General features: G+C 52.2%; 1 protein-coding gene across 1 annotated transcript; it reads left to right on the plus strand.

The window, feature by feature from the left end:
* Positions 1 to 2,436: 2,436 nt before the first annotated feature.
* Positions 2,437 to 15,103, plus strand: IGFBPL1 (insulin like growth factor binding protein like 1). Its single transcript, XM_036261981.1, has 4 exons — positions 2,437 to 2,884; positions 11,837 to 11,946; positions 13,167 to 13,283; positions 14,954 to 15,103. Exons 1-4 carry the CDS (start codon positions 2,437 to 2,439, stop codon positions 15,101 to 15,103), a joined length of 825 nt encoding a protein of 274 aa, XP_036117874.1.
* The last annotated feature ends 347 nt before the right edge of the window (positions 15,104 to 15,450 follow it).

Below are 15,450 nucleotides of genomic sequence, written 5' to 3' on the forward strand. Positions count from 1 at the left end.
GACTCATCCTTGAACTTCCCCATTGACAGGGAGCTCACTACCTCTGGAAGAGTCCATTCTCTTTTTGGACAGCCATGACCATTTGAAAGTTTGAACTTATTGGGAAGGATGTCCCTGAAAAACAGTATGGAGTTTATCTCTCTTGTTTTCAAGTCTTGCTTTGTTCATTTAACATTATAGGTGTTTCCTTCACATCATTAAACCATCTTGAATTTCTTCACATATATACAACTACATATTTACAAATATGCCATCATATGTGACATGCAATTTATAATTGCTACTTCACTAAACAATACAGTACCAACATCTTTTTGTTTCAGTTAACTTATATCCCCTTCCTCATTTTCAATGCCCACCTAATCCTCTATTGCTGAATATACCAACACTCAGTTAATCATTGCATACCAGTGAGCATTTAGATTATTTCCAATTTTTTGCTGTAGTGATTAACTCCAGAATGAAATCTTCAAACATAGTGATATTTCCTTAGGAGAGATTTATAGAAGGGCACAGAGAATCAAGGAGCGTAAGTACTTCATTATTATTATTATTTTTATCTTCACCCGAGGACATTTTTGCATTTATTTTCCGATAGAGCAGGAGGGAGAGAGAAAGGAAGAAAGAGAAACATTGATGTGAGAGAGACACATCAACTGGTTGCCACCCACACAACCCCAACTGGGGCTGGGGACAAACTGCAACCGAGGTACGTGCCTTTAGCGGGAACCAAACCTGGGACTCTCTGGTCTGTGGGCCGACACTCTAACCACTGAGCTAAACTGGCCAGGGCGAGGAGTGTAAGTACTTTAAAGGGACACTCCTGGTCAAGTCAGCGGCCTGTGGATGAAACCAATTGTTAATAAACACTAATAGCCATGTTGAGTGCAATGCTGATATTATTATACTTAGTCCTCATCACCACCTACCTCTACACCATGAAGCTTGACCATGCCCATCCTTTGTATGTGCCTGTAAGGGAAGAACTAGGGCAGACCAACTAGCTGGCCCTGATCTGACCACCACATAAAGTGGCCTCTGCCGGGGCTCCTTTTGGGGATATGAGCATCCCCTGAAAAGACTGCAAACTGGGAAGGACCTGGGCTTAAAACTCAAAATGGACACCACCCAAGAGTGCTGTAGCTGGTCTTCCAAGACTCCAGGAGGCTTTCTCCATCTCTAGGGGCTAAGAAAAAGAAAGAAAAGAACACAGGACAAATCAGGGCTAGGGGGTGAAGGCAAGAAAAGCCACCCATGAAGCCTGGTCAGCAAATCCCTGCCTTTGCCCATTGTCTTCACTTGGCCACACATCAAATTCCAGCAATAACGACTCCCTTGCGTTCCTTGTCTGGGTCCTCTGCCAGGACTGGTGTACAGAACCTGGCTCTGAGCAGGCATGGGGACCGCATGAATAAATAAGTGACAGCAAGGACCCGTTCCACCGCCTTTCCTACATGAACTCCCCACTCCACAGATATCCTAACACTTTTGCGCCAAGACATTCAACATAGCATTATTCTAGTAACAAAAGGGCCAAAAACAACTGGTTGAATAACTGCAGTTTTTGTACACTGTGCAAAGTTTAAAAGTCCAAAGTCAATCCAAAATAGATCACCTTACCTCATTAGTATCCAAGTCACTCCTGCATGACTTTATGTAGCATTAAGCGGGGGACAGCTAATGAAACAATGCTCCCCTGATTGTACAACAGGCCCGATTTCAGAGATGATAAGAGGTGGGGAAACTGTGGGAAATTCCTTAAGTGGAAAAACCAAGCACAGAATAACGTCCAGGACATGCTACTAGGTGTGTGTGTGTGTGTGTGTGTGTGTGTGTGTGTTTAAAGAGAGGAGCTATATAATCATACGTGCTTTTATCAGCCTGCAAAATTCCTAGGAAGATACACCAACAACCTGATGAGAGTGCCCTCTTGAGGCTGGGCTGGAGCACTGGGACACAGGGTGGAAGGGAAACCCTCTGTACACCGTTACACCCATTTGTGAACTCTGAAATTTTAAACCCTATATTTCTTTCTGAAAATAAAACTTTGAAAACTACAAAATTCAAAATAAAACGGCGTATCCTTCCAAGAGGATTAAGGGGCATAATATTTGGAGCCAGCCTTGGATCTGAAGACCATATATGCAATACTGACTCTATTGTAGCGACTTCCGCCAAGTTCCAGCTCCGGACTGCGCCTCAGTATCCCCAGGAGCGCCTGGGTGTCAGACAGCTGGTGTCGGGACATCGCTCCAGCTCCGAACTGGGGTGGCGGGGAGCCCACCCCGCCGCACTGGTCCCGGGCCGGCAGCCGTCTGCGGGCACCCCGCGGTGCAGCCCCGGCCAATCAGCGGCCGCGGGGCGGGTTGGGTGGCGGCGCCGCGCGCGCGGAGCGGAGAGCAGAGCAGAGGCGCTTCTGCCGTCCCAGAGCCCACGATGCCACGCTCCGCTGTGCTCTTCCCGCTGCTGCTTCTGCTGCTGCCGCCGCTGGCCTCGAGCCTTGGGCTCCTCGGCGCGGGCGGCCGGCGCCCCGAGTGCAGTCCGTGCCGGCCGGAGCGCTGTCCAGAGCCCGCGCGCTGCCCCGCGCCCGGGATCCCCGCGCGCGACGAGTGCGGCTGCTGCGCGCGCTGCCTGGGTGCCGAGGGCGCGAGCTGCGGGGGCCGAGCTGGCGCGCGCTGCGGCCCGGAGCTGGTGTGCGCGAGCCGCGCCGCGGGGGTGGCGCCCGAAGGCACCGGGCTCTGCGTGTGCGCGCAGCGCGGCGCCGTCTGCGGCTCCGACGGCCGCTCTTACCCCAGCGTCTGCGCACTGCGCCTGCGCGCCCGGCACGCGCCCCGTGGGCAACCGGGCCACCTGCACAAGGTGCGCGACGGCCCCTGCGAATTTGGTGAGTCCGGCTTCCGCCCTGCTGTACTGAGGCGCGAGAAAGAGAGACCCTAACACTCTGGGGTGTGGGGCCAACGATGCCCCTCCCCACCATCCTGCACAATGGACAGTGCTGCCTAAGCCTCGCTTTTCCCTTAGGGAATGGTGTTTCTTATCTGGTAGGGTGCTCAAGGAGACTGGGGCAGGAACTCACACCCTGCACCAAGCTCATGGCATGTTTTCCTCCACAAGACTGGTAGTTTGGGAGTGGGGGGTCCTCACTGGGTCCAAGTCCCAGGAGTGGGTTGTTTGGATGGAGAGGGAGGGAACGTGAAGATGCCAGAGGAGGAGCAGAAGGAGGACTTCCAGACCAGGACTCGGGAGTTACAGCCGAGCACCAGGGCTCGGGCCCACTTAGGACAGGTAAGACCTTTGGAGACCTTGGCTCTGAAAGATTATAGTGCCTTCAGGAGTAGACCCAGGTTTTGTAGGACCAAGAATTATACAATTTGGAGGGACCCACTTTAAAGGAATCGAAGGTTAATCATTGCTTGGGATGTAGAAACTTAAACTTCGTTAACATCACAGTAAAGTAATCTATGGATGTTATTGCTGCCCACCCTCTAGATGTAATTTTTTAAAAAATCAAACAAAAATAAACCAAAACATTAGTAAAGGGATGCCCAAAACCTAATGCTGGCCCATTAGGGTTTGGAACACTGCCTCTCTCTACACCACCTAGACGGGGCAGTGGATCATCTAGGGTGAGTCCCAAGGAGTCCAGCTTGGGGTTCTGGCCCATGCCTAGAGACCAAGTCCAGACCTAAATGCCTAAGTCAGTGTAATGACTTCAGCTCCAACAAGGAAACCGTGAGGGTGGGGGAGAGCCTTAACAGACATTGGGAAGTTTCTATTATTATTTCCCCCAAGCATTCCAAGTAGATGCTTGTCCAGGAGAACCATGTTGTTGGAGACGAGGCAGGAAGGCTCCCATCCCAGAAACATGGAAACAGTGTGCAGTCGGTTGAGGAGACTGAGGCCTCCCTGGAGCACAGGAAAGTCGCCACTGGCTAGTCCTCGTTGGAGCTCCAATGGAGGAGAGAGCTGCCTGGCACTTTCCATGCTGCTGGATCCCTGAGTGACCTTGGGCTGGTCCCTTCCCCTCTCTGGGCCTTGTCAGCCCCTGTGTAGTCACAGTTAAGGTCCCTTTGTTTCTGCCCTGTGGCACTTTAACAGTCCTGTCTCATTCCTTCTTCTAGTTTCTGCCACTCGTTTTTACAACCTGCTTTCCTCAGCAGTTAATTCGCGGGCAGTTCTCTTTGTCTCCAGACAGGTGACGCTTTCAGTCCACATGCAGGAGACATAAATGCTGACCAGGTCCCCAGAAACTGCTGGTGTAGATGGTCTCAGATGAGTTTTCCCTGGAGTGGTGTTCTGTTCCCGAGAGAGAGAGAGAGATGCCTCGAAAATACTTGAGATATTTAGACCAAATCTGCTATTAGGGGGAGGAGACTGAGATGGGGGGAGGGGGGCAGGCAGGAGACTGGCCAAGGTGACCAGTAAAGCCTGAACAGCTCCCAGGTCTCCTACACCTGTTCTGTGCTCTTTCAGGACAGGACTTGATAGTGTTAAGTCAGGCAGCTGGTGGTTGCCATGGTTACCAGAGTGAGGCCAGATGGCAGATGGAAACCCCATATCCTTAATTCATTGAAAATTACCAAATGACAAGTAAATGTGACAGCCCCTCCACTCTGATCTATGGCCCTGAGGCACACCTCAGGCACGGGCCCCGGGCGTAAAGATGTTCATGGAGCCAAATGGAGGCAATACAGAAGCTGCTTTTAATGATCCTATTAGTGACAGGCATCAAGCCTCCCCGGAATTTACTTCTGCTTCCCCACCAGCAGTTGTCATCCTCTACAGACTGGTTACTGTTTTCCAGTCGCTTTTCGTCCTGTAATGGCTGTGTGGCCCTGTCCCTGTGTCCTGGTGAAGCATGAAGGTGTGGACAGGGGGATCTTTCCTAGCTAGCGACTAAGGCAAAGGGGCAGCACACTGCTGCCCTAAAGCCGTCCTCTGTTCAGAGGACGCAGCAGGAGCACTTTTTAACAATGCCCTTGGGGACGCTGGTTGAAGGGAAGCGGACTGAGTCACAGTGCAGCTGTTCTGCCTCCATGTGGGCAAAGCCACCCCTCCTCAGCTCCTCACCTACTCCTTCTCTCTGCTCCTGACAAACAGAGGGAGGCCTCTGTAAATGCACATTAAGTCTGCACAGTGTGGGAGGTGTTCTTACACGTGCCTCTCAGGAGCATTTGGAAACAGCGTTCGGGCTTAAACGCTCCCCTTCCCTACTATGCTCTGAAATGCCCCAAAATGCCTAATGAGGGTAATCCTCTGATCAACACATTTATTAAAGACCCACTATGTTCCCACATAGGAATAATTCTTTACTTTTGGAAATCTCATCTGCATCCCATCTTCTTACTCAGTTTTTACAACTAGCCTGGCCAGATGTCACTCCCATTTAATAGAAGGGAAAACTGAGGTTTGCAGGAGGGAAATCCCTGGAGCCACCGGGCTAGCTCCCAGCTGAGGTGAGGCTCTTTTCAGGTGGGGCCATGCATCTACAGCTCGCTGGCAGCCTGATTAGGAAGGTGCCACAGACTGGCTGCTCTTGAGTCTTGAGGGTTTCTCAGTCTGGGTCTACCTCCTGTTTTCCCCCCAAGGCTTGTTGCTGGTTCCTCTGTTTGGCCCCGGGTGATGGCTCCTGAGAGGAACAGGGGTAGCTTCACAAAAGGGGAAGCATATGAGAGGAGCCTTGAAGGATGGGTAGAAAGTAGGAAAGTCCTGGGCTAAGGGACGGGGGAGGGCAGGAGACAGCATGAAGAAGGCGTGGAGCTAGGAGGTCCTGTGGGGAGTGTGAACAGTGGGCCTGCTGGCCAGCCACCCAGTGGGGTGGTTGGGGAAGGAGGTGAGGCCCAGAGCAGTCTAGGACAGGCTCACCGCAAGCCTTAAGTGCCAGGCTGAGGGGTGAAGCGTCGTTCTGTTTCTCACCTGTAAGGCGGCATGGCATTGTGTTGCTATTGCTATCATTGCTTTGAAGGCTGTGTTGTTCCCTGTATCACTCTGGCCATTTTGAATGCTGAATTAGACAGGAACAGGGCCCGCGCCAGTGCCCACCAGGACGCTGAGTCCCCGAAGCCTCAGCGAGCTCTTAAGGTCCTGAATCTTGGAACATGTACCTCGGTTGGAATTCTAGCTGCACTTAGAAATCTGTTTTTTCGAGGCATGTGTTACCAGGTAACCAGGAGAGGCAGCGAATGCCACTTTGTGAGGGACAAAGAAGGGGGGCCTCATGCTCAAAAGCCTTTCATGCTGAGGGAGGGGTTTGAGGCACAGGCTGCAGGGAGCAGGATTAGGCTGCTTCTCATTTTACATCGTAAGGTGATTATTAGCATAAATTATCAGAGCTGTTCAGTGCATTGATCATTAAACTCTGGTGGTGTGCTTTTTCCTACAGGCAGATGGGGTCCTGGGGGATGACTTTTGATATTCTTTCTTTCCTTAGCACTATTAACTTTAAAGAAATCTCACAGGCATTTGGGAAGAGCTTTCATTCCGGTGATCAAGGACACAGCTGACAGGATGGGGGTCAGACACCACACACTATAATGATAGTATGGATCCCTTTCTTTTGTACAGATGCGCACACTTACTAATGCGGTCACATTCCTCTCTGCCTTCACCTTCGGGAGGAGGGCCGAAGTCATCATCTTCATTTGCAGACAAGGAGGAAATAGTTAGCAACTGCCCAGCTCCTACAGATGGTGACTTGGTACCGTTTTGCCTGCCCACAGTGCTGCCTTTGTTGGGACATACCTGGGTGACTATTTCCGGTTACCTGATGGGTAGGTTTGTGCTGTTGCAGCATTTCCAGGGCCGTTGCTGGTATGAACAGAAGGAAACAAGTATCGAATAAGGAAGGGCTGGAAAGACAAAGCGGGCACGTTCAGACTGGGCCCACCAGGCACGGTCCTCCCTCTGGAAAGCCACCTGACTTGTCAACGGCAGGTAGAAAGGAAAGTCCGGCTCGTCCAGCAGTGTGGCAGCTCTGGCAGCCGCAAGGCTTTGCCCCGGCTCATCCGAGGAAGGGCGTGGCCTCTGGCGCCTCCGGGTAGGGTCCACCGAGAGGCCTGCTCACCAGACACCAACAGAGACATCTTTGAAAGACCACCCTTGGGGGAGCACGACCTGCCAAGTCCTCAGGTCCCTCCATGGAAGCCTTTACAGTTTGCAAGGGGTCTTGTAACTGTTCCTCACAACAGCACATGGGGAAGGGAGGGGAAAGGAGGGACAATGGACTCCCATGCCCATTTAATGTGTTTTTTTGTTTTTTTTCTTTATTGATGTTAGAGAGGGAGGGAGAGAGAGACACAAACATCGATGAGAGAGAACATCGATTGGCTGCCTCCTGCTTGCCCCACACTGGGGATTGGGCCCACAACCTGGGCATGTTCCCTGCCCAGGAATTGAACTGGCAACTTCTTGGTGCATGGGTTGATGCTCAACCACTGAACCACACTGGCCGGCCTCCCATGCCCATTTTAAAGAAGAAACTGAGGCCAAGTCATAGCACGGGGGTGTGGCAGAGCCAGGATTTGAACCTGGGTTCCTCCGGCCTGAGGCAGCCATGATGTTGAGCATCCCAGTGCCACACTCAGACGAGCCCTTGAGAACAGTAGGACTGGGAATGCCCGCTAGTGTTTAGGGCACATCACCCATTTCATGTGTATCTTCACAAGAGCTGTTGCCTTGGAGTGATGCCCGGATGGTTTCACTTCTGGGTGGGAAAGAGTCAGCACAGCAGTGTATCCTTAGGCCTGTTGGCCAGGGTGGCCCTTGGCTGGTGCCTGGGAGCTCGGATTTCAGGAGCGTTTCCACCATGCCCAGAACTGATAATGGTGGCTAACTGCCTAAAATGAACCAAGGACAGCTGCACACCTGCTTGCTTTCTGGGAGCCTGGACGTTCGGGGTGTAGCAGCCAGAGAGAGCCTAGGCGACTGGCCCCAACAAGAACCCTCAGGTACTGAGTGCCTGGTGCGCTTCCCTGGTAGATGACATTTTGCATGTTGTCACGGTTTGTTGCTGGGGATTAAGTGTGTGCTGTGTGACTCACTGGAAGAGCTCATGGCCGCTGCACCTGGTTTCCCCATCTGAGCCCCGTGTGCCTTTTCCCTTTGCTGGTTTGCTGTGTCTCCTTTCGCTGTAATAAACCATGGCTGTGAGTAAAGCTATGCTGAGTCCTATGGTCCTCCGAGCAAATCATTGAACCTAGGGGTTGTCTTGGGGACCCCCAACACAGCCCCTAAGGAATTTTCTTATACCAGAATGGCATCTATACAGAATCACAAATGTTTCACTTTAAAAATCAGTGTGGAGCCCGGGCCAGTTTTCTCAGTGGTTAGAGCATTGGCCCTCAGACCAATGAGTCGTGGATTTGATTCCAGTTAAGGGTATGTACCTTGGTTGCAGTTCGTCCCCAGCCTTGGATGGGTCACCACATCGATGTTTCTCTCTCTCTCTCCCTCCTTCTCACTCTATCTGATGATAAATAGAAAAAATGTCCTCGAGTGAGGATTGAAAAATCAGTGTGGAGTTAGTGGACTCAGGCTGCCTGGGTTTGAGTCCCTGTTCCTCCAGACACGTCACCTTTGTGAGCCTTGGTTTTCTCGTTTGTACAGTGGAGACAAATGCAGGGCTGGTGGGGGGATGAAAGGATGTGCATGGACGTGTCCTGTAAGGAGAGGGCACAAGGGTGTGGACAGAGCGTGGAGCCAGCCCCCTGGGCTCAGAGCCTCCTCCACCACTTAAGGCTGGGCCACCCTGGCTGGCTAGCTTCCCAGGGGGCAGCTGGTGAGATTGCTGGGAAGATCAAATGGGTTACTAATCCCTGTGAGCAGAGAGTGCCTAGCGCACAGCCAGCCCTCAGTGTTAGCCCCCAGCATGACTACATTACTCGATGATGATGATGATGACTGCTTGTAAAGAGCTCTTATGGATAAAAATATTTTCAATTAAAAATCAGACAGGTTAACATGAAACAGATTACTATGACACAGAGACACAGGGAAAATTTTCGAGATAACTGAACTGCTCTCCGTCTTGGTTATGGCGGTGGTTACTTGACTGTACACATTTGTCCAAACCGAGACCTGCATGCCAGAGAATGAATGCGCTGTGTGTAAATTTAAAAATAAAGATTTGGATGTCACTTTACCATCAAAAGCTCTTTTGTAAAAGAAATGGTCTTTTCTGCCGTGAAATGGGGCAAAGACAGCGTCTGCCAGACAACCTTTCCTAATCGCAGTTATTGAGAGGGAGGGAGAGGGACGTGCAGGCAGAGGAGCATGAACTGTGATTTACTGGTTTACTCGTTTAGGCCTGAAAGGGATTGATGAAATCTCATTTAAAATTTATAACTTTACATGAGCAAAAGTAAAACACGTTGATTGAGTGTCCCTTTGGAATCCATTGAGGGCTTTGGAGTAAGTCGTGGTTCTGATGGTGCCCACAGTGAGCCCTTCGAGGACCCTTGTGGGCTCCGGGCGAGGCCACGCTGGCAGGAGGACATGAATAAATCAGACTCCCTTTGTCCTGTGTGCAGATGGGGCTCCTGCCAGAGAGCAGGGGTGTCGTGGTTCTTTGTTGCTGCCGGGCAGGGGCTGGGGTGCACGGGCAGTGTTAGAAGCCTAGGACCTTGGTTCCCTGGGTGGATGTTGGTTCTACTCTGGGAGGTGGATGGGGGTGTGGTGCGCGGGGGTGTGGTGTGGGGGGTGTGGTGCGGGGGGTGTGATGCGGGGGGTGTGGTGCGCGGGGGTGTGGTGCGCGGGGGTGTGGTGCGGGGGGTGTGGTGCGCGGGGGTGTGGTGCGGGGGGTGTGGTGCGCGGGGGTGTGGTGCGGGGGGTGTGGTGCGCGGGGGTGTGATGCGGGGGATGTGGTGCGCGGGGGTGTGGTGCAGGGGGTGTGGTGCGCGGGGGTGTGGTGCGGGGGTGTGGCGCGGGGGGTGTGGCGCGCGGGGGTGTGGTGCGCGGGGGTGTGGTGAGATGGGTGTCACTGAAGGAGTGAGCAGACCAGGCTGAGGGGAGAAGCCTGTGGGGGAGAACTCCGTGTCGTATTCAACTCACTGGAGGCCCTTGGGGCGCCCAGGGGCTGGGGGCTTCGGAGGGCAGCCTGGGGTACACAGGTGGGAGTTACAGGGTGGTGGGTTTTAGCTCCAGTGAGGACAAGCTTTCTTACCAGCAGAGCCCTCCTAGGATGGAAGGGCCTGGCTCTACAGGTCGTGAGTGCTCTGTTACTAGAGGCATGCAAGTGGAGGTTAGATGAGCACGTGGCATCTGGTCAGGCACAGGATCTCGGGGAGTTAAGCCCCTCTAGTTTGAGATTCTATGGAACTAAGACAGTTTCCCAGAGTTTTCTTGGCACCAGCTTGACAGGATCTGCTTCCAGTCTATCTGAAGGAGCCAGCTGGGTCTCATTGCTTGTCCTTTCACTCCCGCCCCTCTCCCCTTTCCTCCCACCTCGGCCTCCTTCCCTTTGTTCTCCTTTTCCTCTCCAAGGCTGGCTTGTCCAGCTGTCCTCGAGTCACCAGGAAAGCCCCAGCAGTCCATACACTGCAGTTGGATGGCGTGAGAGTGAGTGTGTTTGCTCTTTATTTGTCATCTGTTTACCAGACCTGCCCCGGCCCCCCACTTGCATGTCATGTTAAACCATCACTTTCATATTCATCACATGGTAAGATCAGCTCAGCAACCCCAGGTCGCAGGGGGTGTTATCCGCATCTAACAGATAAGCAAAACCGAGCAGAGCATTTCCCACCAGGGACCGCATTTCACCTTGCCCACGACACTGTGGGGCCAGATGCAAGGGTGGGCAAGCTTGCCGTCTTGTGCAGGTGAGACCAGGTAGAAGCACCTGGACCGAAACGCAGGCTATGATTCAGCAGGTCAAAGAGGTGCAGACCCCTGGTCCTGGACTAGAACACACACCCTCTCGCCCTCCACGATGAGAGCCACCCCCTCTGGAGCTAGGGGGTGCATTCCATGCAGAGGCAGGTTCATTGAGGGGCTGATGGAACGCCTGAAGGCCAAGGCCAATGGATTTGATTTTTTTAGTCCCAGTGTGAGCAGCGCAGATGCCAGGCACGGAGAGGAGGGTAGAGTGTGGAGTATCAGCTAAGAATTTCTAACTCAGATGCCCACATTGGTCCCATTCAGCAAACCCATACCCTCCCTCTCCTCTCTAACACGTTCTGGCAGCCTAGATGCACATCGCCTGATTCCCAATCTCCGCACAGCTTCCAGGCCAGCAGTTTTGCCACTGGGGATGGGGAGGTGTGTGGGATGGGGGAGGCCCAGCATGGGGTCTGTGAGTCTGTGATATGCAAATCCGCATTTTGAATGGACCGCGGGGGTCTCAGCTCCAGGGAAGATGCAGCTGTCCTATGTGGCATTATTCTTTGAAATGCCCTCCACGTTGAAGGAGAAAAGCCCATCTGTTAGAAGACTCTGCTGTTGGTGAAGTGACACCAGCCCCTCCCGGAACCCAACGCCCTGTTGTGTAGTTGAGCCAAAAGCAGATGGCAGCTGGGGCCCTGGGAGGGAGTGTGGGGAGCCGGGAGCCCTGCCACAGACATGCTGGTGACTTCAGGAAGTTGCCTTTTCTCTCTGGATCCGCTTTCCTGTGGGTGGAACAAAGGTGGTGAGTGAGGAGTTACGCGGGCATCTTGTCAGGTCGAAGGCAGACTCGCTTCCACGATTCCTTCCCTAAGAGTTGTTCTTTGTGTGTGGAGAGCTTTTGTCTGGCGCTGTTCTCCTCATGGGAGCTGGCCGGCAGGCTTGCTGTAGGCAGGGACTTCTAGAAGGAGGGTCCCTGGGACCTGCAGGGTACAGGTTGTGTTCCTGTGTCTTCTTCCAGCTCCTGTGGTCATCATTCCACCCCGAAGTGTTCACAACGTCACTGGGGCACAGGTGTACCTGTTATGTGAGGTGAGGGCTGTGCCTCCCCCTGTCGTCACGTGGAGGAAGGTATTTATATCCAAGAACTCGTGTGTGTGTGTGTGTGTGTGTGTGTGTGAGAGAGAGAGAGAGAGAGAGAGAGAAGTGTAAATTTCTTTTTCCTTGATGTGTGTTTGTGTACATATCTTTGTTTTCAATCCTCACCTGAGGACATTTTTCTATTTATCTTCAGATAGAGTGGGAGGGAGGGAAAGAAAGAGAGAGAGAGAGACATTGACTGGTTGCCTCCTGCACAACTCCAACTGGGGCCAGGGATGAACCACAACTGAGGTACATGCCCTTGAGTGGAATCGAATTCACAACTCATTGGTACGCAGGCTGACACTCTAAGCACTGAGCAAAACCAGCCAGGGCCGTGTGTGTGTATGTGTATCTTTACATGTGGATCAGAGGATTTAAAAGGATATCTTATGGCCCTGGCCGGTTTGGCCCAGCGGTTAGAGCGTTGGCCTGGGGTCCAGAGAGACCCGGGTTCCCTTCCTGCTAAGGGCACGTACCTCAGTTGCAGTTTGTCCCCAGCCCTGGTTGGGCCGTGCAGGTGGCAGCCACTCTATGTATTTCTTTCATGTTGATGTTTCTCTCCTTCTCTCTCCTCCTCTCTCTCTCCCTCCTGCTCTATCTGAATAAAAAATGGAAAAATGTCCTTGGGTGAGGATAAAAAAAGGATATCTTCTGTACCATTCCTCTGCCTCCAGGTTGATGCCTCAGAACGTTTACCCTAAAACTCTCCCCAGAGAAGGGCAGTTGCTATCTTTCCTGTGGCATTTTCTCTCTTGGACACTTAGCTGTCCAGAAAGTTCTGGTGTTTATCTAGCCTAGATCAGCTGGAATGATGTAAGAGAGTACTTTACTGGATTTGGGTTTTAGAAAGACTTGGCTGGTGGCAAACAACCTAATCCTATTTCAAAGCAAGGTCTTCCTGCAGATCAGTGTTTGAGACTAGCCTGGTTCGCAGCATAGGTGTCCCTTGTCCCAACAGCCTGAGAAGGGCCATGGCATTCTGAACCGCTTCTGCGAGATGCTGGTGGTGTCCACATCTTTGCTGTCCGTCGGGGAGTGCTGCTGTACGTACACCTGGGTTTTTCAGTGACTGACATTTTATTAGGAATACGAGCTTCTAGGGTTTTGGCCTTCAAGTCAGTGGGAAGATGAAGACAGTCAGGATGTTTGTGGGGTGATCGTTCCCAGTGGTTTTTCTAAACCACTCCTGGTTTCCCTGTCCTCTTCAGGTTACACAGTCTCCTGAGGGCACCCAGGTGCTGGAAGACCTGCCTGGGGGACACGTCAATATCGCTGTCCAGGTGCGAGGGGGTCCTTCTGACCATGAGGCCACAGCCTGGATTTTGGTGAGTAGCTCATTTGTTTAGGATTGCTGGCTACTATTGACTGGCCCTTACAAAGCACCCTTTATATTTCCGGAACATGTGACACGTTTCACAGCTGTTCTTAGCCATTTCTCATTGGGCCCCGTGAGAACGGCGAGGGAGGCAGGGAGGTAGAGTAACCCTGCGAGCACACGCTCCTCAGTGGTGGGCAGAGCTAGGGCCCTGGAAGGAGGTGGCCTTCCTAGTCCCCGGAGCCTGTGGATACTCTGTTACATGGCTAGAGCGGAGTAAGGTTGCCGATGGAATTAAGGTTCCTGTCAGCTGACGTTAATAAGGAAGTTACCCCAGATTATCTGGGTGGCCCCAGTGAAATCACAGGAGTCCTTTCAATGTGGAAGAGGGAGGCGGGAGAGGGAGAGCCGGAGCGATGGCGTGTGAGAGAGACATGACCCGCCATTGCTGGCTTTGAGGACGGAGGAAAGGGGCCACGAGAAAGGACTGCCGGCAGCCTGTAGACTGGAAAGGCAAGAAACAGATGTTCCCCTAGGCCTAGGGCCCGGGGCCTCTAGAAAGAAGTCAGCCCTGCGTCACCTCGATTGCCTGTAGCCCTCTGAGTCCCATTCAGACTCCCGGCCTCAGGAAGTGTAGATAATAGGTTTGTGTTACTTTATGCCATTAGGTGTGTGGTAAGTTGTTACAGCAGCCGTAGGAAACTAATACACTTGCTTGAGGCCACAAGGCTGATAAGGAGGGAAGACAGCACTTTTACATCCTCACCTGGCTCTTGATGCCACTGCAGCGGTTTTGCGAAGATGAGGGAATGCCATGTGTTTGAAGGAAGTGAGTGACAAGACAGGAGTCCATGTTGGTCAAGTCGCTCTACCTCTGAGCTTCAGTGTGCACGGTTGTAAAATCAGGGCTTTGGACTGGACGGCGTCCAAGGGCCAAGTGATTCTAACAGTCTGTGACTTACATGTGAGTCTCCTGTAACATGAGGATAACGATGCTCCCCCTTCACTCATGATCGGTGTGAGTTCAAAACAAGATGGTGCGTGTAAATCCTCCCATCTGTAGAGTGACTCGCAGTTCATGGAGGTTGTTCCAACAGGAGAAAGCAAGAGAGGAGAGAGCCGCTGCGGGTCTGCCCTCCGGGCGTGTCTTCCCCACTGTGTCTAGAGGTTCTGTGACTCTTCTGCACCAGCTCAGAAGCTCAGAATGCCATTGAGTCCATGTTTTTTTCAAATCTGAGCCTCGGTATCCACAACTGTAAAAAGGGCTTTAGGCTGGACAGCATCCAAGGGCCCTGTGACCCTGACATTCCCACACTTTACTGCAAGAAAGTGGGGAGGAACTGGTTTTCTCTGGTGTGCACTTGTGAAGGCTTCTCCTTCGGGAACCCTTGTGGGCCATTCCTTGGGCAGTGGATTTTTGTTCTTTTAATTTGCAGTACTTTCCTTATAATCGATCCCCTTCAATAAGAGGACCAGGGAGCTTGCAGTAGAAGGCAGGAATGCAGAGCAAACATTAAAATGAGAACCACAGTAAAGGGTCCTGAGAAAGAAATTGAAATTCTTCTTTGGCAGCTAAGGCAAGAAGAGAAGTAGAGTGAGTTCTACATATTTTGAAAAGGAATAAGTGCTCAGAGGTACCACCAAGACTAAATAAGGAAGTGGTTTTACTGTGCCATGTAGATCAACCCTCTGAGGAAGGAAGACGAGGGAGTGTATCAGTGCCACTCGGCCAATGCGGTGGGGGAGGCCCAGTCCCACAGCAAGGTGACGGTCAGCCATCTGAGTCCGGACGAAGCCCCTCGCTTCCCAGCTCTGGGTGACCGCATGTGAAGGAGTGAGTACGCCGTCTAAGTCATTCTGGTATTTACACACCTGTGTCACAAGACATTGAGATAGGTTATAAGATGTGTAATAAAAAAGAGGAAAAACACATAAATCAAGGAAACTAGAAAGATACAAAATGAGAAGGAAAATATTGCAATTAGCAGGTCGTATGTCTCGTATGTTCTACACGCCCATCCCTCTGGGCTTCCCACCGACCATGCAAATGGAGCTGTGGACGTTACAGGCGGGCGTGGTTTCTGTTTCTGAGGCTGAGCAGAATATTTCCTGAGGACCCTCCTAGAGAGAGCAGACACAGTCCTTGTGGCAGCACCCGTGTGTAAGCATACCTGCAG

Source organism: Molossus molossus, unplaced genomic scaffold (genome assembly GCF_014108415.1).
Source record: "Molossus molossus isolate mMolMol1 unplaced genomic scaffold, mMolMol1.p scaffold_m16_p_14, whole genome shotgun sequence".
Lineage (NCBI taxonomy): Eukaryota > Metazoa > Chordata > Mammalia > Chiroptera > Molossidae > Molossus > Molossus molossus.